Source organism: Triplophysa rosa, linkage group LG24 (assembly GCF_024868665.1).
Source record: "Triplophysa rosa linkage group LG24, Trosa_1v2, whole genome shotgun sequence".
Lineage (NCBI taxonomy): Eukaryota > Metazoa > Chordata > Actinopteri > Cypriniformes > Nemacheilidae > Triplophysa > Triplophysa rosa.
Window position 1 is genome coordinate 1406640 of NC_079913.1, and position 25656 is coordinate 1432295.

The 25656-nt window shown below is 45.8% G+C and overlaps 1 protein-coding gene across 3 annotated transcripts; it reads left to right on the top strand.

Moving 5' to 3' along the window:
• Nucleotides 1-355: 355 nt before the first annotated feature.
• lta4h (leukotriene A4 hydrolase) lies at nucleotides 356-24557 on the top strand. Of its 3 annotated transcripts, none has more exons than XM_057324579.1 (20): nucleotides 356-531; nucleotides 7784-7886; nucleotides 13334-13464; nucleotides 14017-14137; nucleotides 14486-14554; nucleotides 14767-14871; nucleotides 14954-15006; nucleotides 15156-15228; nucleotides 19351-19491; nucleotides 19628-19651; nucleotides 19754-19824; nucleotides 20125-20236; nucleotides 20559-20703; nucleotides 20893-20996; nucleotides 21219-21289; nucleotides 23301-23355; nucleotides 23451-23546; nucleotides 23732-23814; nucleotides 23910-24014; nucleotides 24235-24557. In XM_057324579.1, the coding sequence occupies exons 1-20, from the start codon at nucleotides 446-448 to the stop codon at nucleotides 24356-24358; spliced, it is 1872 nt and encodes a 623-aa protein (XP_057180562.1). In that variant the 5' UTR covers nucleotides 356-445; the 3' UTR covers nucleotides 24359-24557. The 3 variants fall into 3 exon arrangements, with proteins under 3 accessions (XP_057180562.1, XP_057180561.1, XP_057180560.1); XM_057324578.1 differs by lacking the exon at nucleotides 356-531 and adding an exon at nucleotides 3131-6623; XM_057324577.1 differs by lacking the exons at nucleotides 356-531; nucleotides 7784-7886 and adding an exon at nucleotides 11101-11977.
• Nucleotides 24558-25656: the final 1099 nt, after the last annotated feature.

The following is a 25656-nucleotide window of genomic DNA, read 5'->3' on the forward strand; positions in this document are numbered from 1 at the left end:
AGATGAGCGTAAATATACCGTTTGCTTTTCTGTCTTTTCAACGCACGCACACACACACGCACGCACACACGCACACACACGCGCACACGCACGCACGCACGCACGCACACACACACACACACACACATGCACAAACCCTACACACTCCCCCGGGCCAGAACAGGAAGTATCCACAGGATTTCCCCTCTCGCTCACGAGAAGACTGAAACGCGACACCAAACACAGAATAAAGACGGGCCTGCTGCTCTCAAAATAAATCACTTTCTAAAACACACTCACGTTATAAAAAAATAATAAATCTCGAATCCGTATTTCCTCTTTTATAGGTTTGAAACCTGCACCCTCAGTGCATTCTGGGAGTTTTTGCGCATACCTGAAAGAGTGACCCGTGGCCCTGGAGTCTCGCGGGGCTCAGAGGTGCTACGGGACTCAGACTGCTCCAGAAATGAATGGAGGAGAGGAGAGGACTGGGAGTCAACAGCAGACCGGAGGGAGTCTGGAGAGAGAGAGAGAGAGAGAGAGAGAGAGGAGGTATTGTGAAAGGGGCCGAACATAAGCAGAACCGTAAGATATTTGTATTAGTCACTGAAGTCGTGGATCATGAATTCTCAATGTCGTTTCGAAACGTTCGCAAGACTTATGTGAGTCTCTGCTTGTCTCGACACGTCCGAGTTCATCTTCGCTTCGGGTTGCAGGCTATATAACCCGTGACGCAGAAATGAAGTCTGAGCACCACTAAAACGGTAACTTTTCAAAAGTTTTACCGGTTTTTTTGAGCCAAGCAAATCTAAAATGAGCAATGCAGCACGAATGAAAACTAACCAGAAAACAGACGACACTTGATAAACATCTGTTCTCGCATCTTGCATTTTGCTCGCGCACAATCTTTTACACGATCTCATAGCCCTTCGTAACTTTTCGTAATTTTGGCTAATTTAATATGAATTAATGAGAGATCAGGCTCGAAATAACCGTTTCACTTAGCATGACATAAAAACAATGAAGAGGAAAATCTTTCACGATCTTTCATCGAAATGTGACAACTTGCCCCAATCCTAAAACAGCTTTCTTTTTCACCCGACATCGTCGCATCCTCAAACCCCGTGTATAAAATCTTAAAGTCCCATATTATATATTTTCCTCGTTTAATATCCTGTTCCGCTCGAAATATGGGTTGCGAGCGCAGTTTCGTGTTGACTTTAAAGGGAAAGAAAAAGAAACGTCTACGCGAGCGCGTTGCATCCCACGGGTCATAAACTTTGGACCGGCAGGTTGTGGCTGCAGGGAAACATGCGAAATCAATCTCTCTCTCTCTCTCTCTCTCTCTCTCTCTCTCTCTCTCTCTCTCTCTCTCTCCGTTTTCCTCGGTCCCGTGTCACCGTGCCGTACTGTGCGAGATTACGGACATATGGCTTTACTTATAGGTCTCTCTTCGTTCTCATACCTTCCTGTCTGTCTTTTCCCGCACTCTTTACCTCTTTATAAACTCGTCTTTCTACCACACGTTTCCCACTACACGCCCAGAAAACGCCGAAGGTTTGTCTGTAGTACCAGTATAGGTGTGTTTCCTGCATATTTGTTACCCGCTACCGGTGTGAAACAGAGCTCAAGTGGACGTTTTTATTATGTTCAGCTGTAGCTCGGATTCGTAAGCTTCCTTGTTGTATGCAACCTACACGGGTAGCTGCCTTCATAGTCGAAATAAAAGCAATCGATTTGAAACACCCTACATAGGTGGCAACTATAGCGCTGCTGCGGATGCAGAGACTCAAATAAATAGTTGACCAAAATATGGAAATTCTCTCGTGATCGACATCATTTTGTCAGACCGAGTGTGTCGCAATGCGTTCTGGGATTGCACGCGTGTTTGAGTACTATGTTGCATGTAGATTTTAGTACCTGTGCAGTGAAAAAAGCTGGCGTTAGTGACCCTGAGGGTAGCGCTGGGCTGTTGAGGGCGATGGAGCCCAAGTCGCTTCCTGAAAGCAGTATGGAAGGGGCGGAGATTTCCAGCCCTCTGGGTTTCCTTGGTTTGAGAGGAAATCCGTTGCTACTGGTCCTCCTCTCAGGGGGCGTGGCCCAGTTCTGTGCTCGCTCCCTGTGGCCAGACGATAAATTCAGAGGCTGAACGCTCTGCTCCAATTCGTCTATATGAGCCTCTGGATGCCCCGGCCGCATCGTATAGATGGGACTGTGACAGGGGGAGGGGCTACGGGAAGAGCAGGGAGAGGGTGGTGGCGAGGAGGCGAGCGAAGCGACCTTATCTGTTCGATTGCCGAACCGAATCACCGTCGGCCCCTCCTCCCCTCGCTGTTTCTCGATTTTGATGGGACGCAGCAGCGGAGGCGGGCTTTGGAGGGAGCTGACAGTGAAGGATGAGTACAGACCAGAGTGCAGATACTCATTTCTAAAGGCGGGGCTTCTCAGGGATAGTTTTGGAGACTCCTCCCCCTCGCCGCAATCGGACTCCACCTCCTGCAACATCGCACCCCCAGCGATGCGAGCCCCTTCGCGGCCGAGCTCGACGGCTTGAGGGTCCATTTTGAGAATGTCAGGGAACGATACGAACTTATAAACAAACTTCTGGCCGATCACCTTCTTGATGATATTCTGCAAAAAGAAGAGAAAACACAACGTGGATTACGATGCATCATCCGGAGGAATTGTGTCATCACGTCGACGATGTCTGAGCGTGTGTAACCTTGTCGTAATAGTAGCGTAGTGCTCTGCTTAGTTTGTCGTAGTTCATGTTGGTCTTGTTCTTGCGAAGGCCCCAGAGTTTGGCCACTTCTTCGGACTTGAGCAGTTTGAACTCGCCGTCATTGGAGGTCCAGCAAATCAAGTGCTTATGGCTTTGGTCTAGCAGTAGCTGCAGCAAAAACTGCCACAGCGTGATGGCACTCTCCATATCTGTCAGACAAAAAATAACACAATTATTTACGAGAAGCTACCGAGAGACTGTAGTCATTTTACAACCGATAGGATATTTAAGTCGTTTTTAAAAACATACTTTATGAAAAAAAACTGGGACTAGGTTTAAGCCCCATGCATCTTAGTATTGCTGCAACCATACAGCATACAATAACAATGTTTTATTTTTCATCATTACATAAAATGTAAGTTTGTTTACAGTTGACATTCCCCGTCCGCTTTTCTCCCAGAGGAATATTTCATAGCACGGGAGATTCGATGGAGTTCTCCAGTCTTTATTTAAGCAAGTCTCGGATTTTCTCCCAATATTGCTTTGGAGATATAAATTTAAAACAAAGGAGTATGGATATGTAAAATAATAATCTTGATTGGGGTTAATTTGATGAGAAACGTTGGCGTTCATATTGAGAACTGCAGACGTGACAAATCTGAGCTCAGTTTAGGACATTGTTGAGATCTCTTCTGAAACTGTAACGGAGACATTTCTGAGATTTCTGGCTCTTTTCTCCAGAGAAATATCCGAGATCTAGGTGAATTGAGTGTCTTGCTGTCCTTCAAATCTCAATGCCGTCGGGAAGAGATATATTTCCTTCACTTTCTTTGCAAGGCATTCTCAGAAGGATGGCAGATTTTTGAACATTGGAAATGAAACGAAACTTATTTAAAAGCATTATATATCGGAGTGCGGTGTCATTTTTTGCTCTCCGTCAAAAAGCTTCCGTCTAACTCAAATCGGCCAAGGTTAGACTCTATCGAATAACTTTTAAGTATCTGCAGGAAGGTCCTATGGCACAGTAAAGCCTAATTTAGTTTGCGTGTGGGTGTGTGGAAATGCGCCCAGTTTTAATTGATCTGATATTCAGACTCTTATCGATGAACAAGAATCCATCCTCTCGCTTTAATTTCCCTTTTCTCTCTGCGTACTTCCTTCTCTCTTCATTCCTGCGTGCCCTCCCACAAACTCGGCAAGCATTTCCTGTTCTGTTGCACATTAACGCACGGGCTCGTAAACAACAAAGGATATCAGCCAGAAACCGAACGCTGACACGGCAACAGCTTCACCTCTTGCAAACGAGCCACACGTTTAGCATCGACCGTCCCACTGACACGAGGTCAGTTTACAGCACGCAGAGACTCAAAAGAGGTTCAGAAGGTCCGAGTTGTCCATGCAAAGGTAGCGCAATGTGGACAGAGTTTACTGTCAAGGTAAATATGGAGTTTGTCCGTTTGTAAGACCTTGTTTGCGAACATAAAGAGTAAAGAGACCGGGTGGAGATAAGAGGGTTAAGAGAGGGCAGAACACTTCATTCCAATGCAACCCATACGTCAGAAAATGCTGGTAGCAGACACGAAAATGATTAGTGGGCTGAGATTTTTTCAAAGAATACGGAGACACGGTGAACTTATTTTGACACCTAAGAAGTGCTAACCACCCCAGAGAACATTTGCATGACGGTGGTCATGTATTACTCGTGTTTTGTTCTGCAATTGTACAAATCTAGTTTACGCGAACACACACGTATAACAGATCTATATCTGACCTCGACACAGGTGCTTTATAAAAATAGCTGCTGAACCTGAATAACATGGAAATGACAAGAAGTCAAGCACTTCCTTTTTTGGGGTTAAATCCATGAACGGGCAACCAAATCTTTGTAATGTTCAAACAAAGGCAGTCAAGCGCATGCAGACGCAGATCTTTTTATTTACCGGACGGCAGCCTATCTAGGAGATAGGGACCGATCAATAGTCTAGTTTTTGTGAATGAGTTTTAGAACGGATAGCTGCTGTAAAACTGACAGGATTCCGCAATCTCATAAAACGCAGGACGTCCACAAAGATAAGCCACGACCAAAACCGTACATTTGTGATCTGTGTACTTTTGACAACGAAATTCGAGCGATGTTAGATTTTCCCGGACGTACTCCCCGCAAAATCCTTCAGTTTTTTTTCTTAAAAATAAAGGTGCTTAAAAGGTTTTTCACAGCGATGCCATAGAAGAACCATTTTTGGTTCCACAAAGAACCGTTCAGTCAAAGGTTCATTCAAGAACCATCTCTCGCTTACCTTTTAATAATCTGAAGAACCCTTTTCCGCCCCGAAGAACCATTTGTGAAACGAAAAGGCTCTTCGAATGTTAAAGGTTCTTTATGAAACCATTTAGACAAAAAAGGTTCTTCTAAGAGCGCAAACCGGGTCGGACGCTGTTGGGATGAAATTAAATCACAGTATTGTCTGAGGCTGACGGCAGTCGATACGTAAGTGCATCCATTAAAGGTAAGATAAAGATTTTGAAGTCGAATAGGAGTCGTTTCCGTTATGCACGGGGTCTGGGATTGTTTCCAACAGGAAGGTGCTTTGGTTCAACGTTAAAAGCCTTGCAGTATAGGAAGACCAAGGTTCCGCATGCCCTCGAGTCAAGCGTTTAACCTCAGCGTGCTCTTATGACCTCTTTATTTTTCATCGCTTTGATTGTTTATTATACGAAGATATACGTTTATTACGCACTTAAAATGAAGTGCACGGCAGCAAATCAAGGCTCCGAAACGCATTCTTTTGCTGACGTAATAGGAAAAATTTAGCCCAAACCAAATATTCGTGCCTTTCAGAACCTGTATACGTATGACTTTCGTCTGTAGAACACAAAAGAAGATATTTTGAGAAATGTCTGTGGTTTTGTGTCGGCCAATGTTGTTTGGTTACCAACGTTCTTCAAAGCGTCATCTTTTGCGTTCTGCAGAACAAAAGAAAGTCACACAGGTTTGCAATAACACGAGGATGTGTACATTTTTAGTTTGGGGTGAACTATCCCTTTAAGACACGCAACTTATTTCTTTTCATTTGGAGTGGATGTCCGGTGTACAAAACAGATTTAAGTTGTAAAAAATAGGACCTTGGAATGGATGTCTGATGGCTATTGAATAGACGTGACCTGTTTGAAATTCAAGGCTGTCGAATGTGTGCGTGTTATATCACGCTCCTCGGATTTAACTAGCATTACATCATACTTCGGTGGCTGTAAGTCAGTCAAACAGGGCGGGCTGGCGTTAACTGCGGTCTTCCTGCTGTCTGAGCCTGAGCGATGGACGGAGGGAAAGAACAGTAGATGGAGAAAGATGCTGGCTGACTCACTGGCGCAGAGAGATCTGACAGGGAACATGTTTTATTGGTCAATAGGAACTCCCTGATTGCGGTCTCGCTTATTTTGGGAAAGTCTTAGTCAGAGACACACGGACTCGCACTTTCACCACACTTTAGGCCATCAAACCCGACAGTTCCGAATGTCATCGAGAGGTTGATGGGAGTGTTGAAATTGAAAGGCAAAAGGTGCGTACGAGAAACGATTTAACACGCCAAAGTCCATCAGGAGAGTTGCAAACAAAATAACACAAGGTCAACATGTTGTCGCGTGTCAAAGCGAAGCATTTTCCTTTCTGTGACGAGATGAAATGAAAATATGATAAAAAAAGGGAAATGTCAAACCGAAGCATTAAAAATAATCTACAAAGATCCAATTGTGATTTGTTTTAACATGTAATGGATTTTTTATTTTCCTTCACGTGTTTGCTTGGGACATTAACAGCAAGATACAGATGGGCCAGACGTGCGGTGTCAAAGCGGATGTGCAAAGAAGGATGTGCTTCAAACGCCCTGCAGATATTTTTCAGGAAGTTCTGTGACGATACACACAGGTTTGTTTCACTGCGAGCGAGGACATCTGATACTCTCCCATTGTTTTCATACGACACTAATTATATTTTCTATCTCCAAAATGTACCTCTAAATATCATCCAAGAAATGTAACATCATTGGATTTAAAGGAACGACTCCTTTAACGATTGGTCCATTTTACGGGCCTTTTATCAGTAGGGACCATGTACATGTCCTCTCTCCGTTGCGATGACTCTCCCAAAGACACACTATTTTCTATAGCAATTTACATTTAGATGTACATTTAGACCCTACCTCATCCCCGGCCACCCACACCCACACACACACACAGATATATACGCTGTCCCCTTATTATTTTTTTCAAACCCCCAAAGAAGCGAAATAAAGCCATTTCCTGCTCCAGCATCCTCTGTGCGGAGCATCTGCTTTAAACGACCGTAAAACTGTCTATATCAGGACTTCCTACAATTCTCCTTTGAAGGGCGTCTTCCTGGGAACGCCGATCTCAAACTGAAAGGTAGGAATTCCTGCTGCGGGGAGCAACACGGGAACGCCGGGACCACACGGGCGCTTTGCACAAATAAAGGTTTCCTTTACCTCTTTTCCGTTTTGTTGCTGGCACAACCGTTTGCAAACGATCGATGAGAAAATTCCCGCGCTGTCTTTGAAACGGCTCTCGTTTTTATTTTGAAAGCGAGAAGACTCAAAAAGACAGTTTTAAGGAAAGGAACGACACCGAATCTGAACAACCGCCATCTGAAGACAAACAAATAACAGTCGGTGTGTGCTAAACAAACAATGAGGTCGCGAGTCAAACATGTCTGGTTTGAATCAGACTCGTGGAAGTTTGAGGATGCAGATTAAGTTTGCCTCAACTGTTTGAAAATATAACGTAATAGATGTGCACCGATTTTGCACGCATTAAAATAGTTCACTGTCGAGCAGAAAAGTTTTTTTTTAATTATTTGGACATTATCCCCCCAAAACATATCAGGTCACCTTTATCAGATCAATACGGCTAGCTAAAAAATGCAAACGATGCCCGATACTTATAAAGATGCTAATATTTCGTGCATCTTTTAAAGACGATGTTTTCAGAATGCTTTTACGATGCATCAGTACGCATCACATTTAACTGTTACATGCCAACAACAAACATGTTTTTTTTCTCTCCTTGCAGCCACCGGGAAGCCGGACATACAGCAGGTTGTGTTTCTATTGATTCCTCTTCAGCCGAGAGCTGCATCGAGCCGTTTTACCAGCACGGACTGCGTTTCACCAAAGTACGTTTTTGAGACTCTCGCAAGCCAGTGTGTTTGGAGTTTATTTTCAACGGAAAACACCAACATTTCTTCCTGCGAATCTATCCGGCTCATCAGGAAGTACGCGGGAGGAAGAAGAAGCCTCTCCACACACGCCGACTGTGTCCTAAACATAAATCAACTGTCTAGTCACTAACCCACAGCGGTTTCTGTATGATAGAATCTCACGAGGCAGTCAGCCAGTCTGCGTGCGCTTTTGAACACAAGCAGGCGAGATGTTTAAACTAACCTTAGAAAGTCCTCGTTCTTCGGCGCAAGGTGACGCTCCCACCCTTCAAGCTCACGCGGGGACAGTTTGGAAACCAAAACGCGAAGCGCAATGTTTCGAATGGCCCCCGGACAGCTTTAAAACACCAAACCTGCCGCACAAACCCCACAAACTCGTAACGAGATTAGTCGGTCCGCGCAGACATTACTTCGCCACGACTAAACTTGCGCACAGACTGCAGTGGAAAATTCGGGGAGCTCCTGCTGAAGAGAGGGAGATGGAGAGCGCGGAGAACTTTTCTCCACCACCACATTTCTCCAGAGATGTGCAGCTCTTGAAATTACACAGACGTGCCCGAGAATGTCAGAGCGTGGCCCTAAAACCATTCGGATGCCTCAACGTGTATAATTGTCATCGCAACTTCATTTTGAATGCGCGATATTTTAAAAGAATAACATTCGTAGTTAAAAAACCAAACGATACCTATACTGTAAAAAGTATAGCTCGTCAAGCGTAATGTTACGTAACCACAGTTAATGCGACGAACTGCACCTGTGGTTTCTCTCCTAGGCCACCCGCGTGAACTTGAGAGGAACCGACTTAACATCAACTAACTAAAACGCAGTTCCAGTGGTTTAAAAGCGAATGCAAAACGGCTAAGCTTTACCATCGTTCGTCTGCGATTCATACATTATAAAGGTAAGACATTTTTCAGGTGCGTTTTTAAAGTATGCGGCTACACGCTCGTCAAGGCCGCCGTAGATCTTCTCCGATCATAAAATATAAACCCCGACGCATCCAGATGCAGGAGTAACATCAGGTTTAGGACCGAACTGAAGTTCCTTTGTGCGCCCCAATGACTCATTTTCAAGATGCTGTCTGCTGCCAGTTTCAATCCGGAAGCGCATGGCAATTAGTCTGCTGCTGTTTCCAGACAAACCAGAAACTCTACTGGCGCGTTTAAAGAGCCAGGAACCACATTTCAGCCTCGCAAAGAGCCTTACCTTTATTTATAAACGTACACAACGATATTACAAATTCAACAGGTATCCAAACTTTACCGCGTAAGTAACGGGAACGACGAGCACAGCGTGCGCTTTACGTATCGATTATTGATAAACACGTATTCTTTCACTTTAGTACGCGTCGTTCTTAATTTGAACCGTAGAAACGTTTGGATTGAAGACGTACGCGTCAGGGCTGTACATTTCAAATTTGGATAAGTTTACGGCGTTGGCCGACTTTTTGGGATATCAAGTTTCATTCCTGTACTTTGGAAGACTCTTCTTCCAAACGCTATTACCAAGTCGTCCAACTATACGTTTGTAGTCATCTCAAAATATTTATAAAACGTCGAGATGGTATAAATGATTTGTCCACGTACCTGTGCGTAACGGTCTGGGTTTTCTGTGTCGTTACTTTTTTTTTTTACCAAGAATTCCGTATAATGTGCTGTTTTTCCATGCTGTCGGCCGTCTCGTCAGCTCTCAGTCGGACTGTAATGGGATCCCGACTGTTTTCTCTCTCTCTCTCTCTCTCTCTCTCTCTCTCTCTCTCTCTCTCTCTCTCTGAGCAGGAAGTTGGTGCAGGCAGACAGCGAGCCGGCTCACTTCCTCTCGCCGCGCGCTATTCCCCAGGCGCTCGGGCCGTCTGTGTAAACACGCTTTTCCTCCTCCAGCCACCATCCGCAAATGCGCGACATTCAAGAACACGCGAACGCACGGGCGGTGATATACTGTAACCTGAATCTGCTGCGAGCGGAGCGCACTGACGTCATCCTCTTCCTGTCCGGGACCCGCCGGGAGGAGCCCGCGTTCCTTCCTCCACACACTTTTTTGTTGTTGCGTGCGTTTCTGACAGAATCGCCGAGAACGCCCTAGGTAGAAACGGTTCAAGTGATATAGACAGTATTCATTGGTGAAATTAGTGAACGAAATACAGTAAGTATTTACGTAAGCGGTAATTGCAATTTGAAGTAACTCATCCAGCGCTAAATAAAAATGTAAAACGTGTTAATCAATAGAAAGCTGGAAAACAAAGATACACTAGGCCTATTTCATAATGAATACGTAATATTAAAGACCGCACAAATAAACATTTTAGGTCCCCGCCGACAAAAATCGAGCACAGAAATACCACGTCACACGTCCAATTCGTTTTTTTTGACAAGTTGACCCCATGTAAGCGCGAGAAGCAAGCACGTTTAACATCGCAAAGAAGTAAGAACACACGAAACGCCGAGGCACCCCAACTTGAAAAGAACCGGTAGTGAGTTTATGTGCTTAACTCCTTTTTTGCACAGCGGTTCACCCGTTTCTGCCTGTAACGAGGGTCACGTGCGCTTTGAAACATAACATGTACGGTTTTGCACGCTCTCGTGGAATTTACAAGACGGTGCGAGTGTACAGTACGCTGTCATGAAATCACATACCAACTACCTACCGAATGCATTTTGAAATGTTCTCTCAAACGACCATGCCTGAGTTTGTAACGTAAGAAAGTGATTTATTTTGAAAAACGCGTTACTGTATTCCCCAAAACAAAAACGCACGCACCGTCTCTGTGGAGGTGTCAGGCTTGTAGTTTATTCTAAGCGTGTCCGCGTGTTATCAAAACAATCCAGTTTTCAACGAATAAAGGCGATCTGCTCTAGCAAGGTGTATTTGGCAGGATACGGTAGATATCTGGCAAAGCTAAGTCGATGTAAAGGTAAATGACTTGTGGGATGACCACGGTCAGAAGACGAAATGTTTTTCTCGGATCGGACCACGTTTCATTGAAAAGAAGACAGTAGGTTGATCGTGATTTGTATTCCCCGTCACGCATTCGTTTACGAGTGGCACGGTGCTCCACGGGGGGCGTGTAACCTTTTCCCGATTTCCTGAAGGTATATCCAGTGACGGGAAGCTGGATTTGTCAAAACACGCACAACGCGTCGTGTGAGTAGTTATACATTTCTCTTATAAACCTCTCGTATAAACCAAAAGGCCGCGCGCTTACATTTTGTTTTTACGTTCCCAGAAACGCCAGAGAACGTCGTAAGCAATTATTGTGAACCTGACATTTATGTTCCCTCTGTGCCCTCTAGTGGAGAAAGGGGGCATTACAAGTGGCAGTAAAAGTAGTTTTACACAACACGCAGTCTATGTTTTATATCATTTGTATTTGTAGAAATGTACTTTGTAGAGCAACTGCAAGTAAGCGAATAAGTAAATAAATAGATAGAGAAAGAAAGAAAGAATATACTATATTAATAAAAACTAAGAAAACGCGATTTATTTTCAATAAAATGAATGTCGAAACAAGTAAATGAAATAAATCAACGTCAACGTGAGGGAAAGTGTATTTCACCAATTGTCGATGTAGTTTAACGACAAATATGTTGGTTAAACTATGGTTAATATACCGTGTTTTTTTTTTACCAATGCCACAAGTGTTATTATGCGTTTTGCCTTTGTAGTTAGTGTTTTAGCAATACACAACCGTGGAGCCGAACAGTGTTCGTCGCTAGAGGGAAGCAGCCACTCGCAGTGTCCGTTTGGTCTCCGCGGTGAAGAAAACGAAACGCAACACCCCAATTCCCACAATGCGCCGCGTTCGCCGGCGTCACATTACCCCGCCCGGGTTAAAATCCACACGCAGGGCGAGCTCAGCTCAGTTCAGCCGAGCGGTCTCCGTATTATCAACAATGGCTCCCGTTTCAGACCCGAGCTCCTTCTCTTCTCTTTCTAAGTGCGCTACCAAGCACTTAAATCTAACCTGTCGTGTGGATTTTGACAGGCGCGTACTGAAAGGAAAGGTGGCCCTGACGGTGGAGGTTCTGGAGGATAAATTCTCCTCGCTGGTACGGTTTTGATGCGTTTGAACGTTATTCATTGTGCTCTTTTCTCCTCTGCGCTCCAGCTACAGTTACAGAGAGACGCGCGAGTAAGATTCGCCCGTGTAGGCTCGCGCTTCGATGTGGATTTAAGCGAAAGCCGTGAAGTGAAACAGTAACAGCGGTCGTCGGGTTTCAAGTCAACTCGAGGCAAACCCGATACGGGTTTTACGAGCTACTGCTTCACTTCTGCGACTGTCGTGCCTTCACGTGTATAGACTTGATTTGTTTGGTCATTCAGTCGCATGGATTCGCACAATTTTGTGTGACGCGTTGAATGGTTTATATTGCCGATAAAAGCCATAAAGAGAATGCAGGCGAAGTGGTTTTCATAGAAACTGTAACGAGTGTTGTCTCCTGGCGTGCAGGGTTAAACCGTACTTGGTAGGACGACACGTGGCAAATGGAAAGCACCAAAACACAATTAATTCCTAGCGGACCGGGACCGAAACCTTAAGTTGAATGTAAAGCGTAACGGTGCGTTATGGAGTTTGTAATGGTTTTGCACGAGTTTTGCGTCGGCGGCGATATCACAGGAACGATCGCTAAGCGAGATGAATACGCGTTGCTCTTGGACACCGTACCATTTTACTGCAGCCGAACTTTGATTTTAGGAGTTGGCAGGTTACGTCAAACGACCTTTTACCCGAGATAGACACGTTGACGTGCAGGTCTGAAGTGTCGTCTCTGTGAAATGCGGTTTGTAGTGCGCAGTGCCAGCAGATGTGGTTGAAAAACTTAGTGAAACTGGATGTCGCCAGCTTGAGAGATGCATTAAAGGGATAGGTGAAGCAAAAAAGGGAAAATATGTCATCAGCTTCGAGGTTTTCCAAATGTAGACACACGTCTTTATTGTTAGGAACACAGAGAAAGATATGTGGAAGAACGCTTGTAACCTGTCAGTTGTTTTGTCCCATTGACTCCCATAGTGTAGTGGGAAAAAGAAGTAGGTCATTTTTGTGTTTTGAACACAAAAGTAGAGATTGAAGAATGTAGAACGGCAAACAGTTGTGAGGCACTTTTGAGTACCATTGTATTTGTTCCTACTACGGAAGTTAATGGGGGCCAAATGCACTGTTAAATGACGGTTATTCACGCAAGAGCGGGGGGGGGGGGGGGGGGGGGGNGGGGGGGGGGGGGGGGGGGGGTTGGGGGTTATGCAGCAGCCTTTATAGTAGGTTTGCATAGGGATTTGTGCAATTGATGTGCGTACGAGGAAGCGCACGAGTAAGAAACGCTCAAAGCATTGCGTGTGTTCAGTAGGAAGTGAGGTGAAGCTCTGTGTCATTTACATGTGTTTCTCTGTGTGATGTGTGTTCGTAGACGCTGGACTCGAAGAACCTGAAGATCTTGAAGGTGTGTGCCAATGGCCAGGCAGCCAAGTTCGCTGTGGGGGCTCAGCACAGATTCAAGGGCTCTCCTCTGGAGATCACTCTGGCCTTTGAGCTATCACGGTACTGGCTAAACTTGTGTGTTTGTGAGTAGCAGATGTGGAGACTTGAACTTACCGTGGGCGCTTGTGAGTGAGTGTGCGGGTGTAGCTAGTGTGCCGCTCGGTGGAGTCGCGCAGGTAGAGTCGCAGGTCTTTACTCTCGCAGGTCTTCACGCGACGGCTGCCGCGTTCCGCTGCCGCTTCACCCGTCGACGCTGCTTAAACAGCATCTCCCTGATTGCTTCCCGGCCGCGCCCGCCCACTCAATTAACAGCTCGAGGCTTCCCATTGGCTACAGCGGCTAGGTGAAACACTAAGTACATGGCGAGGTGCTAAACTGCTAGTTACCACACCGACAGCTGTGTCTTGAACACTTCCAACAAGACTACTGCTTTTATGACCGTATTCCCTTTCATACCGGACACTTTGCTTTTTCTTACTCGCGCAACACATTTCCTCCTTGGCCTGTCTGTACAAAGCACTCTGTGGAAACGTGTTTCCTTTCAAAGCACAACATTCCCTCTCTTTCTTTAACGCGTTTCTTTTTCCTCCTCCATCTTCTGTTTCTTTTCAGTGGTCAACATGTGATCGTGGAAATCGACTACGAGACGTCTCCCAGTGCCACAGCTCTGCAGTGGCTGACTCCCGCGCAGACTGCTGGGAAAGCCCATCCCTATCTGTTCAGCCAGTGCCAGGTGTCTCTCGCAACCCCATTTCACAGTTCAAACCACAGCATGACAACACGTTTACTCGATATGCACCTTCCTTCAAACATTCTTCCTCTTTCCCATGTTCTTCTAGCTGGGTTTGGTAGAGCGTTGCAAAGGCCGTGTGTTTCACACTACACATACTAATTAACTGAGCAAACATCCAACACGCTACAAGTGGCTACACATAAAAGCACAAACCACATTTTCAAATGTTTTGCCTAAATGTCCAACTTCTGCAAATACATTCACAACGCCAGCATTACTTATGTGTTCTACTCTAATTTTCTGTATAACCACGGAGAGCGGTAACGTCTATGTTTGGTGCTCTCGCAGGCCACCCATTGCAGGACTATGGTGCCTTGCCAAGACACTCCTTCTATCAAGCACACTTACTACGCTCAGGTAAAATACGCCGACAGCACAAACCGCTACGCACTTCCTTTTACTGAAACCAAACCACTTGAACAAAAGCAGCCGCGTGAAGCCGAACGCTCCTTTCTAGAGTCCTTAGGCTCATAGAACCGGGACAGCAGCCAAACATTGTAAGACGGCGTATGAATGCAGAAAGGTTTTTGACAAACACTTATGCTAACCCAATCGTGTGTGTCTGTCAGGTGTCTGTTCCCAAAGAGCTGGTGGCACTGATGAGCGCAGTGCGTGATGGTCAGGAGGCGGATCCCGACGACAACACCCGAATCGTTTATCGCTTCAGACAGCCCGTGAGTGTCTTTCGTCCTCGCTGGGACACATTTCATTTGGTTAACCTGAATTACTGTTTGACAAATGTATCGTTTGCTCTAGGTTCCCATGCCTTCCTACCTCATCGCCATCGTAGTTGGCGCTTTGGAAAGCAGGTGAATTGCATCTTTCTAATCTGACACCGCCAGTTGTCTGTGGCGTACTGCCACAACCTCTGACTTCACCAATGTCTTGCCTGACAACCGCTCTACGTTTACATTTCTGCGCCTCGCTCGTAACCATGAGCGTGGTTTGTGGTTTTCAGGGAGATCGGGCCGAGGACCAGAGTTTGGTCTGAGAAGGAGTTTGTGGATCGGGCAGCGTTCGAGTTCTCAGAGGTGATGATGACATTGCGACACCAGGCTCCTTTTCTCGCTGATGCTGTGCCAGACTTTAATAAACATGTTGTCCACAGACATTGGTTATCGTTTCGTGCCTATCGGTCTCCATCTGCAGGCCCGTAGCCAGCCTAGTGGAAGGGGAGGCTCTGTTTCGCAAAAACTGTACCTTCTTTGCACACGTTTATTACATTCGCATACCCAAATGCTGATTGTGTTATGTTATAACGTGTCAATAACCTGGAGTACGGTAGTTGAAACGTTGGAGTCAGAGCACCATTTCTTTTTAATTTGCTGCACTTTGCCGTTAAGCAAAAACATGACTCGATTAAGCTGTTCACCGTGTCTACGCTGTGACGTTAACTTAAGTGTTCGGCTCTTTACACGCCCATCTTTGATTTAAAACAACCATTGTTTATGACAAAAATTCACTAAAAAAAACCCACTTACACCTTTGACATTGAGGGGTGGGTCCTACCAACCACCCAAACCCCCTCCCTAGGGGCGTGATCTGATTTGACTGATGAACCTACAACTCGTCACCTTGACAATTATAAGGTTCTATCTGCGTTGTTCCGAGTAGTTTGGAGGTATTGACATTAAACGTTTTTGCATTTCGTACAGCAAAAATGATACAAGAAACAAATCCCTTTCGTACGTGAAAAAGACAGACACCCTAATTGCATTCTTAATGTTTATTCACGACATCAACATTTTCTGAAATTTGTAAAAAGGGATTTTTGGCACGGGTCAAACGCAGGTGGCACCTATTTCTGACAAATCCTTTCCTGCTTATAACCTCACTTCCCTGATAGAGGGAACGAGACGACGTGTCGAGCCGACAGATGGGGTTCGCTCTTGAGAACCTATCAACTTCTGACTAGTTTAGAAAAGGCCAATGAAACCTGCATGCCGGACTCCGCCCCCGGATAGCCGGGTATAAAAGGGAGACGGCGTGCTGCATTCGTTCACCTTTGTTCTGAGGAGCCTGAGAACCTCTCACGACCGCTGCAGCGGGCAGCACGTGTTGTGGCACAAAGGACACGACGTCTCGTTCCCTCCATCGGGGAACTGAGGTCACATCCGTAACCAAGACGTTCCCTTTCTGTCGGTCTCTCGACGTTGTGTCGAGCCGACAGATGGGGTTCCTATGCAAAACGCCACAACGCTCTAGCGAAGCGACGGTGACTGGCCTGGGCGAGTCAGACGTGAGCGCTAGCGCGAAATTGTAACCGTCCAGTGGAGAGGTAGGGGGTGCCAGAGCAGGTGGGAAGCCCCTGCCACCGGCCGTCACAGGCGGAGGCCTTGTTTCTCTAACAGCGAGAAGCCGCCCGGCACCGTAAGGCCACTGGGTAAGCGCCGTTTCCTCACTGAGGACAGGCGCTACAGTGACCACTTCCTACCGTAGGGAGGAGTTTAGTGGAGACACCAGCATGGTCTCGCCGCCAGGGGACAACTCGTGGGGAAAATGTGCAGACTGAAGTAGTTTACCGCAAGGTGGTGGTCCACCTAGGGAGGTCGTGGGTTACCAAAGTGGGAACCATTCGTGAGGATACGTCAGACGGAACCGCCCAATGGGGGGGGCGGTTACCACGCCTGGAGCACTAGGTCCGGTTAGAGCTATGTGGTAGATAACTCGGCTGTTACCCGGCCTAAGGGGGCAGGGCTGCTCTGCCCAGCCTGCCCCCAGGAAGGTGCTTAGTGATGGATGGAATGCCTGTTCTTTACCCAGTGGGGAAAGAAGGGAGGCGGAAATAGCCGACTGACCCACCTAGAGGGAAGGGGAGAAGGGCTTGCCGAACACCGTCGTGTAGAGGGTGAGAGCGGCTGTGACAAAAAAAAAGAAAAAAAAAGAGGAAACTCTTGAGAGAGTGGGCTGTTGGGACGGGGCAGGAACCGTCCCGGATCGACCACCCGGCGATGGAATGGCTGGGGTCGGGCCCGGTGGTATTCTCGATCTCCCTGGGGTCTTCCCACGAGGGCCGCCGCGGCTGCCCTCTTCGATGTCTCTTCCGGGGGGCCGCTTGAGTGGGGGATGCCGGAGGGCGTCGAAGAGGACCAGGGCTGCTGGGAAGCAGACGGTGCACGGGACTCGACGGCCGAGGGCGGCCGAGTCGCGGCAGGGGAGGATATGCTTGATAGCCTCTGTCTGCTTCCTTACTGTCGAGAACTGCCGCTCGACAGTATCGCCAAACAGCCCCCCCCCTCGCGAGATGGGTGCGTCCAGAAAGCGGACCTTCTCGGCGTTACTCATCTGTGCAAGGTTCGGCCAGAGGTGTCTCTCATGGACCACGAGTGTGGACATCGCCCGACCCAGGGCCCGCGCGGTCACCTTGGTCGCCCGTAGAGCGAGGTCGGTGGCGGCGCGGAGTTCCAGCGTAAGCGCTGGGTCGGTCTTACCCTCGTGGAGCTCTCTCAACGCCTTGGCCTGGCAGGATGGCCGTAGCGTGGAGAGAGGAGGCAGCTTGGCCCGCAGCAATGTAAGCTCTCGACACCAGAGATGCCGAGACCCTACATGCTTTGGACGGGAGTCTAGGTCGAGCCTGCGGCCACGAGTGCACCGCGGCGGCACACTCCACCTGGGGGACATCGACGTATCCTCTAGCTGCCTCACCCTCGAGAGAAAAGAGGGTGACGGAACTTGTTTGACGTGGACGCGCCGAAAAGGGGGCAAATAAGTTCCTCGTGCACTTCCGGTAAACACGGCCACGGGAGGGGGGGCGGGCGTGGCTTGGAGTCGCGCTCAAACCCGAAGCACCATGTATCCAGCCGCGAGCAAAGGGAGAGGCGGTGCGGGCACTGCAACCCAACGCTCACGGCGGCCCGGGAAAGCAGGCTGACATTTCGACGTCCGCTTCTTCCTGGGCTCGACCCCCCGAGGGAGAGCGCTCCGAGGAATCGTCGGATGGCAGTACGTCACCCCCCCGATGCTGCAAGGGACATCTCATCGTTATCACGCACCGTTTCCGAATACGTGGTTGAGGACCGTCTCCTGGGGAACGGTCAGACGAGCGAGACGAGGTGCGACCGGTCCGTGAGCCAGTGGCTGGCGGATTAACGCTCACAGTAATCCTCGTATCACCCTCGTTGCTTGCCGGACGAGCGGACGAGGTGGTGGCTGAGTCCCGTGGGAACACGGCCACCTGTGAACGCAACGTCTGAATCGTCAACCGCCCGCAGTGCTGGAAGCAGACATCGTGTCCGTCCCCCTCCTCGATGAGTGTGTTGCAGAGCCCGGCATGCAATTTTCATTCGCCGATATCATTGGCCTTTTCTAAACTAGTCAGAAGTTGATAGGTTCTCAAGAGCGAACCCCATCTGTCGGGTCGAGAGACCGACAGAAAGGGAACTATAAGGTTCTATCTGCAAAACATTTGTCAAGCACACTATCAAGCAATACATTTTCAAACAATTTACTTTTTACTACAACACTGATTTCATGTGTAAGCAAAAATGATTGACATTTACACGTTTTTATGACACTTATTCTCGTTCGAGTCAAGTTTTATGCTTTGCTAATTGTAGTGCATCTATATGTTTTATTCCGCAGAAGGTGGAACAGGTAAAGTTACTTATATAAATAACATGCTAGTGTATATTGTTGTAATTAAAACTGTTGACGTGGTTGATTATTTGGCCTTTAGAGCATAAATAAGGCATTAATCGCATGATGAGGGTGTTGTAAACATAGGAATTAGGAAGCTAGCGCTGCTGTCTAGTTTTCTGTCTGTCAATATAAAAATAACCTCCTCGACAAAACCTGAAACGACACAACTTGACAAGAGGGATCAATAAAACGGTCAACCCTGAAGTTTCTTTTAAACATTGTTTTGCGTTGCACCGTTTCCTCAGATATTTACCACCGTCACTGAGGAGTCCGGTCGCATGACAAACAATCCTGAACCCGATTGGTCCTCTTGAAGCGCCGATTTGGTCGCAGATAGAACCGTATCTTTTTGTTTTCTTCAAAACGTACACGTTTAAAAAAACAAACATGGCACAGCGTAACGAGTCGTCACAGAATAAGAATATTTATAACTCGATTTTGGCCAAAACGTCACGATGAACCTTTTAATTCTAAGGCGACAAACCCTTATCTTGTCTCTCGATCTTCTTTATCAGACCGAGACCATGCTGAAGACGGCGGAGAACCTCGCAGGGCCGTACGTGTGGGGTCAATACGACATCCTGGTTCTGCCCCCTTCTTTTCCTTACGGGGGCATGGAGAACCCCTGCCTCACATTCGTCACACCCACCGTACTGGTTAGTGAAATCGCATTTTACTTGACTGATCCGACTGCAAACAGACGTCCTTTAATACCGATGTAGCCGACTGATGATTTTTATATTCATTTTTATATTTTACATCCACGACCGTGAAACTCTCGTGGTCTGTCAGGCTGGAGATCGGTCTCTCGCAGGCGTAAGTCACCTGAACGCATTTACACGAAGTGCTTAAACGTACGTTTATTCTTAATTCGCTTACGTGTTTGCAAATCTGCTTTTCGCATCTGTCCCGCTACAGGTCATCGCTCACGAGATATCCCACAGCTGGACGGGCAACCTGGTAACCAACAAGACCTGGGAGCATTTCTGGTACGTTCGCACGTTGCAATTTGTAATTTCAAGACGCAAACAAAATGTGGATGGTTGCGTTTTGGTTTGGTCACGTTTGCGACTGTAACGAGCGATAATAAAAATATCTGAACGTCAATGTATTTCTGCACTTCAATTTTTATGGTCTGGTTGACATGTGGAGAGAGAGTTTATCAATTTAACAGTATGTCTACGTGGTACACCAAACTTTGTAAAGTCAAAAGAGCTAGACGGGTTATGTTTTTCGTTACTTGACCACTCGGTTGGTAACAAGTCAACTCTCTCTCTCTCTCTCTCTAGGTTGAACGAGGGTCACACAGTGTATCTAGAGAGAATGATTGCCAGGTGTATGGAAAGTGAACAGCTCAGGCAGTTTAAAGGCATCGGAGGATGGAAAGAACTGCAGGAGTCTGTAAGACACTTGGCCTGCTCGCATCAACGTTCATCAGATTGTGCTCTCAAGAAATCTATACGAAATATAATATAACTAAAGTAAAGTATTTTAAATATGTATTCTGAAAACGAAAAGAGACACGATTCCAAAATAAAACTATCTCGGATGTATTACTTTTACTTTTGGATGCACGGTATATTGTTTTTTAAAACCTCTACTTTCTCACCTTTATCGGTTATATTAACTTGAACGTCGCAAAAATATCATGAAAGCCCTTAAAAACTAGATCACGTTCCGTTTGTGAAACAATGAAAAACTTTGCTGTGGTGTGAATTTGTAGGTGAACCAATTTGGAGCAAACAGTGGCCTTACAAACCTGGTGCCAAATCTGGATGAAGTGGACACGGACGAAGCCTTCTCTTCTGTGCCCTACGAGAAAGGGTTTGCTTTGCTTTATCATCTGGAGGAATTAATGGGAGGCCCTGGTACGCGCACAAACACACGCATATTACATCATTTACACGCGTGTACAAATATAGCCCATTCGATTTTAATAGTGCATTGATGCTAATACTAGTTACCGATAATAGTTTAACATTAACAGTTACTAATAATTGTTCAACAAAAGGAAGGAAAAACAGCAGACTGTTTGTGTCTCTCGCATGAACTTGTAGAGGTCTTCATGGGCTTCGTGAAATCCTACATTCAGCTATTCGCTTACGGCAGCGTAACCACAGAGGAATGGAAGAACTATCTGTTCGCTTATTTTAAAGACAAGGTAAGATGTGACGTGTCACGCAGGCATCGTATTTGTGTGCAGCTAAGAAATCGAGAAAACTCAAAAGTTTTCCCGTTAAAACAAGTTTCTACCCAACCGGTGCGAGCGTAACATTTTCTCTCGCATAGTTAGTTTACGTTCTCTTGTGTATAATCCGTGCGCAAACGAGTTTCTTCGTGCTCCGATTACTGCGTAACTCGCTTTTCTTTGTTTCTCTGTCAGGTGGACATCTTGAATAAAGTGGACTGGAACGGATGGATGCACACTCCAGGAATGCCTCCCGTCAAACCACAGTGAGAAACTCAAACTCGGTGTTTTTCGACTAAGTTCCTCCGGGCCCTGCTCCTAAAACGTTTAAAATGTTTCTCTATACGAAACACCTGCCTCAACTAATCATGTTAATTGGGAAAGCCAATGAACGCGCTCACTAGGGGTGTGTCTTAATCGGCTCCCTTGTTAAGTAATCGGGCCACCGATCAGGGAAGGGCCGTCTCGTTCCCAAAACCATTCCAGTGTACTCGAACGTTCGTGCGGTAAAAATGTCCATAATGCGACGCAAAAACAAGAGAGCGTCGATGCCCCCTCGCCGGAAATCGCGTGACTTTTTTTAAGCCTTTTAAAAGAAACCGCGCGAGTTCCACTAAATCCTTGGTGTTTCCAGTCTGACGTCATCACGCAACCGTGTTTTTTGGGGTTCCGCTGCTGCGATACGTCAACGGCGCCGCCATATTAGGTAGGGCAAAAGCCCACCAAACTCGTAGAAGTGAATGGAACAGCTGAGCTTTTTCGGCATTAAAAGCACAATCACGTTTACATTTCTTAACGCATATCGTAAACCATTGAAACGTGTATCGTGGCCCTAGGTACTTGATATCTCTATAATTATGTTTCAAATTAATCGTTGTCATAAGGAATTGCTAAATACACATTAATCGAACCTGTTAATCAGGAGCATCCACTAGATGGCGCCATGTTCAGTGATCTGTTAGGGGTATACGCAGGACAAGCAACAGAATAAAATGACCGCGCGTCGTGGAAGTATTAGTCGAGAATAAATAAAACGCATCGTGTTGAGATTGTTTTTGGGTTTTATTTGAATCGTAGAACAAAACCCACAAGGTAAAACGATTTATGTACATATCTAAAAAATATATAGATTTGTAAATGGGGAAATGGCCTTTTCTGACATCGTTTTATACAATTTCAAAAATAAAATTTGTTCTTTTATAAATCCGGTAAAACGTGTACAGTATGCGAGATGGTAAACCGGTGCATTATAAATAGTGTGAAATATGGTAATAAGATCCAAGATTAACATATAACCTGTTTTCCCAAGATTTTAAGTAAACGAGCTGTGTTCTAATCATGTGCATTTCATCTACCTTAAATTACATCACATTAGCAATGTGAACACAATTATTAAGCCTAAATGAACCAAACCCAGCATATGCTGTTTTTTTCAACAGGGTGACAAGCGTGGGTTTTAACAGTTCTGTGTGACAATAGATATTTTATCAAGTCTAACCAGCTTTAACTGGTGCCGTAACGTTTCCGTACTCCGCGTATAAATAATAAAGTATTGGAATGAGTTGAAAATGAAACCGTTGCTGTCTTCATATGCGTAAAACCGCAGCTCCACGCCTCCACCGCGCTTGTATGCGTTTATGGGCGGCTTTTGCCCTGATCGATATGGCGGCGGCGTTGACGTACGACCCAGCGGGCAATGGCGCGTCTTGGTATTATATATGGTCGTGACAACGTAAACGAACGTTACTTCGCATGCGCGCGTTTGTGACCCGCCCCGGCACACGTTCACAAACGAGGAGCGCCTGCAGATAATTTCCAATAACAAGCAAAAGAAGCCGAGAAGAAGCGTTACTTGGCTGTCTCTGCGGTATTTTTTATGTAGACTGCGATACCAATCTCATCTGCTTGATTTCAATGTCCCATACGGTTTCTTTAAATGCGATCAAACCAGAGGACCCATTCGACAAATCGTTTATTTAATAAAATGAACACACAACAAAATTCAACGAGTCGCTTAATACAGCTATTACACAATAAAATAACAATATCAGTTCATATTAACAAATGCAATAAAATATAAATGGGTATATTATTAGACACTAGCCAAACGCAGACCGGAAGTTAACTGCAGTCCCGGCGCACGCGTCCGATGAAACGGACTTTATAGAGATACATCCGATACGTTTTGTAAGGGGACTAGAGGTCGAAAAACACCGCTCTGACTCGATTTACTCGGTCGAGTAAATGTTTTGCGTTTCTCACGCTCTTGGTTCACAGGTATGACACCACTATGGCTGACGCCTGCAGTACTCTGTGTCAGAGATGGGTGAAGGTGAGCTTTGAACCGCACAAGAGCCTGGAAATCTGAATCTCTCTGAGAGTAAGACGATCCTCTCTCTTCCTCCTCCTCTGCGTGTTTGTTTGTAGGCAAAAGAAGGAGATCTTGCCAGTTTCACTGAAGCAGATATGAAGAAACTGAACTCTCATCAGCTCATCGAGTTCGTGGCTTTACTTCTGCAAGAGGTAACGCGTGACATCGAGTTTTAGGATCCCTCTATAGCTAAAAATACTTCCTAATTCGAATTACTGTCAAATTAAGAGATCGGTCTTAATTTTATATAGATGCAAAAGATTATTATAAATATATATGGCTAGTTAAAATATATGCGTATCTGTGCTTTAAACACAAATTTGTTTGCTCGTTTTAGGAGCCTCTGCCTCTGGCCCACGTGAAGAGGATGCAAGAGGTTTACCGGCTCAATGATGTTAAAAACGCAGAGGTCCGCTTCAGGTAAACACCGTGCATGCAGAACCACGGGTGTGGTTGTCTTGTTGTTTGTCGCACCGTCGTTTCAGTAGATCACGTGAAATGTGTGTTTTACGCAGGTGGTTGCGCGTGTGTGTCAGGGCACGATGGGAGGAAGCGGTTACTCTTGCGCTGAAGATGGCCACTGATCAGGGCAGGATGAAATTCACTCGCCCGCTCTTTAAGTAAGTTAAATTGTTGAGAAAATTCAAGATTTCACAAAAGCATGTTTTGTGACAACGTCAAACAAGCAGACGTTTGGTTCCTCAATGCAAAGAGGATGTGTCGACTTTACACGCACTTCTGTTTTTTCCAGAGCCAGTTTGGTGCTTTCTTGATCTGCAGGAGCTCTCCGAGGTCAATTCGAGTCCCCGTTGACCTCATTTTCTCTCTCTCTCTCTCTAGGGAAGTATACAATTTCCCCAAGTACAGCGAGGAGGCGGTGAAAGCTTTTAAGGAGCACCGTGGAGCGCTGCACCCCGTCACTGCAATGCTGGTGGCCAAGGATCTGAAAATCGATGGAAATTAGGTCCCCGTCTCTGATCTACTCACAAGCGGCCTATTGGCAGTATTCTGCGCTCAGAATCATCTTGGATATCTGCGTATCAAATCTTCTGCAAAGAAAGATTGAGGTTTCCTCTTGCGTGGTTAAAGCGCTCATCTTTATTTTTTATTTTACATCTTGATGGATGTTTGTCTCAGGGCTAATAAAGCAAGCAAGCACTCTTTTCAGTGTCTTATATATGTCAGTCTCGTATAGCTCGGTGTTACGCGATGTTCGTATTTCTGCACAAACCTTTTATACGATCTGGCTTCAATAATAAAGGCGCCGTGGGTTCGTTCTCTTTGAGAAAGATGAACAGGAAATATGTGATTGTCACACGTTTGGGTTTTGAAACGGCCTTAAAGTAAGAGTTGCATTCGTTGCGCATCTTACCGAGTCTCGTCCACGAAGCGCAGGAGTTTCAAAAGCTCAAAAACTGAAACAAAGCATCAGACACCCCCCTTCCATTTATAGATGGTTTCATCTTATCAACATAAACAAGCGTTACTGCGCATGCACGCGTTTCTGGACTGCGCTGAACTTCCGGTACACATCCGCAAACAACAGAGCGCCTGTAGATTATTTCAGATAACAGGCGAAAGAAACCGAGAAGTACGGTTACTTGGATAAACTTGTCTCTCCAATATTTTGAATTTAGACTCCGATACCAAGCTCAACCGCTAGATTTCAATGTTCCGTACGGTCTCATGGATTAAAGTGAAAAAATATCTTCTGACTGAATTTCTTATAAGGCCAAGTCGTATTCCTTTAACCGACACTTTATTTCAATAGTCAAGACCAATATAGTGTTTTAAGAGGAGATGTTTTAAATCGCTTTCATATTGCCAGTTTGCGTGTTTTAAAAGCTATTTTTAATCTATGAAAACATTATACTTGCATTGACAAATAATCAACCATCTACATAACTTCGGGGCATGTTTTTCGGGGCTTGACATTAAGCGTTGTCATGTGGTTGTCCCTCGGACAAGTACATTTGTCATTCACTTGTCCGAGTACAAAAATTAGCCTACTTGTACGAACATAAAAAAAAACTTCATATGAAGTGTCAGTATAATTGTTTCGGATTCCGAGTGCTCAAGTTTGCTTCTAAGCGTTTTACCTAGTGTCTGAAGTTGGTTATACTCTCCGTGATTGCTATAGAACAAAGGCTAGCAGTAAATATTATTAGTGGCAGGGCTGTACGTTAACTTTTACATAGCACTGGTGTTGCAGAGGTTTTGTAGCACAGGCCAAACAGTCGTAGCTAGTGTTGCAGTCGAGAC

What these genes read in the sequence shown, in the direction of transcription:
- lta4h (XM_057324578.1), top strand. Translation starts at nt 6,469, where the DNA reads ATGGATTTTTTATTTTCCTTCACGTGTTTGCTTGGGACATTAACAGCA. An exon ending in CTGGCCTTTGAGCTATCACG is followed by an intron (nt 13,465 to 14,016) that starts GTACTGGCTAAA and finishes GTTTCTTTTCAG; the next exon opens with TGGTCAACATGTGATCGTGG. An exon ending in AACGCAGAGGTCCGCTTCAG is followed by an intron (nt 23,815 to 23,909) that starts GTAAACACCGTG and finishes TGTTTTACGCAG; the next exon opens with GTGGTTGCGCGTGTGTGTCA.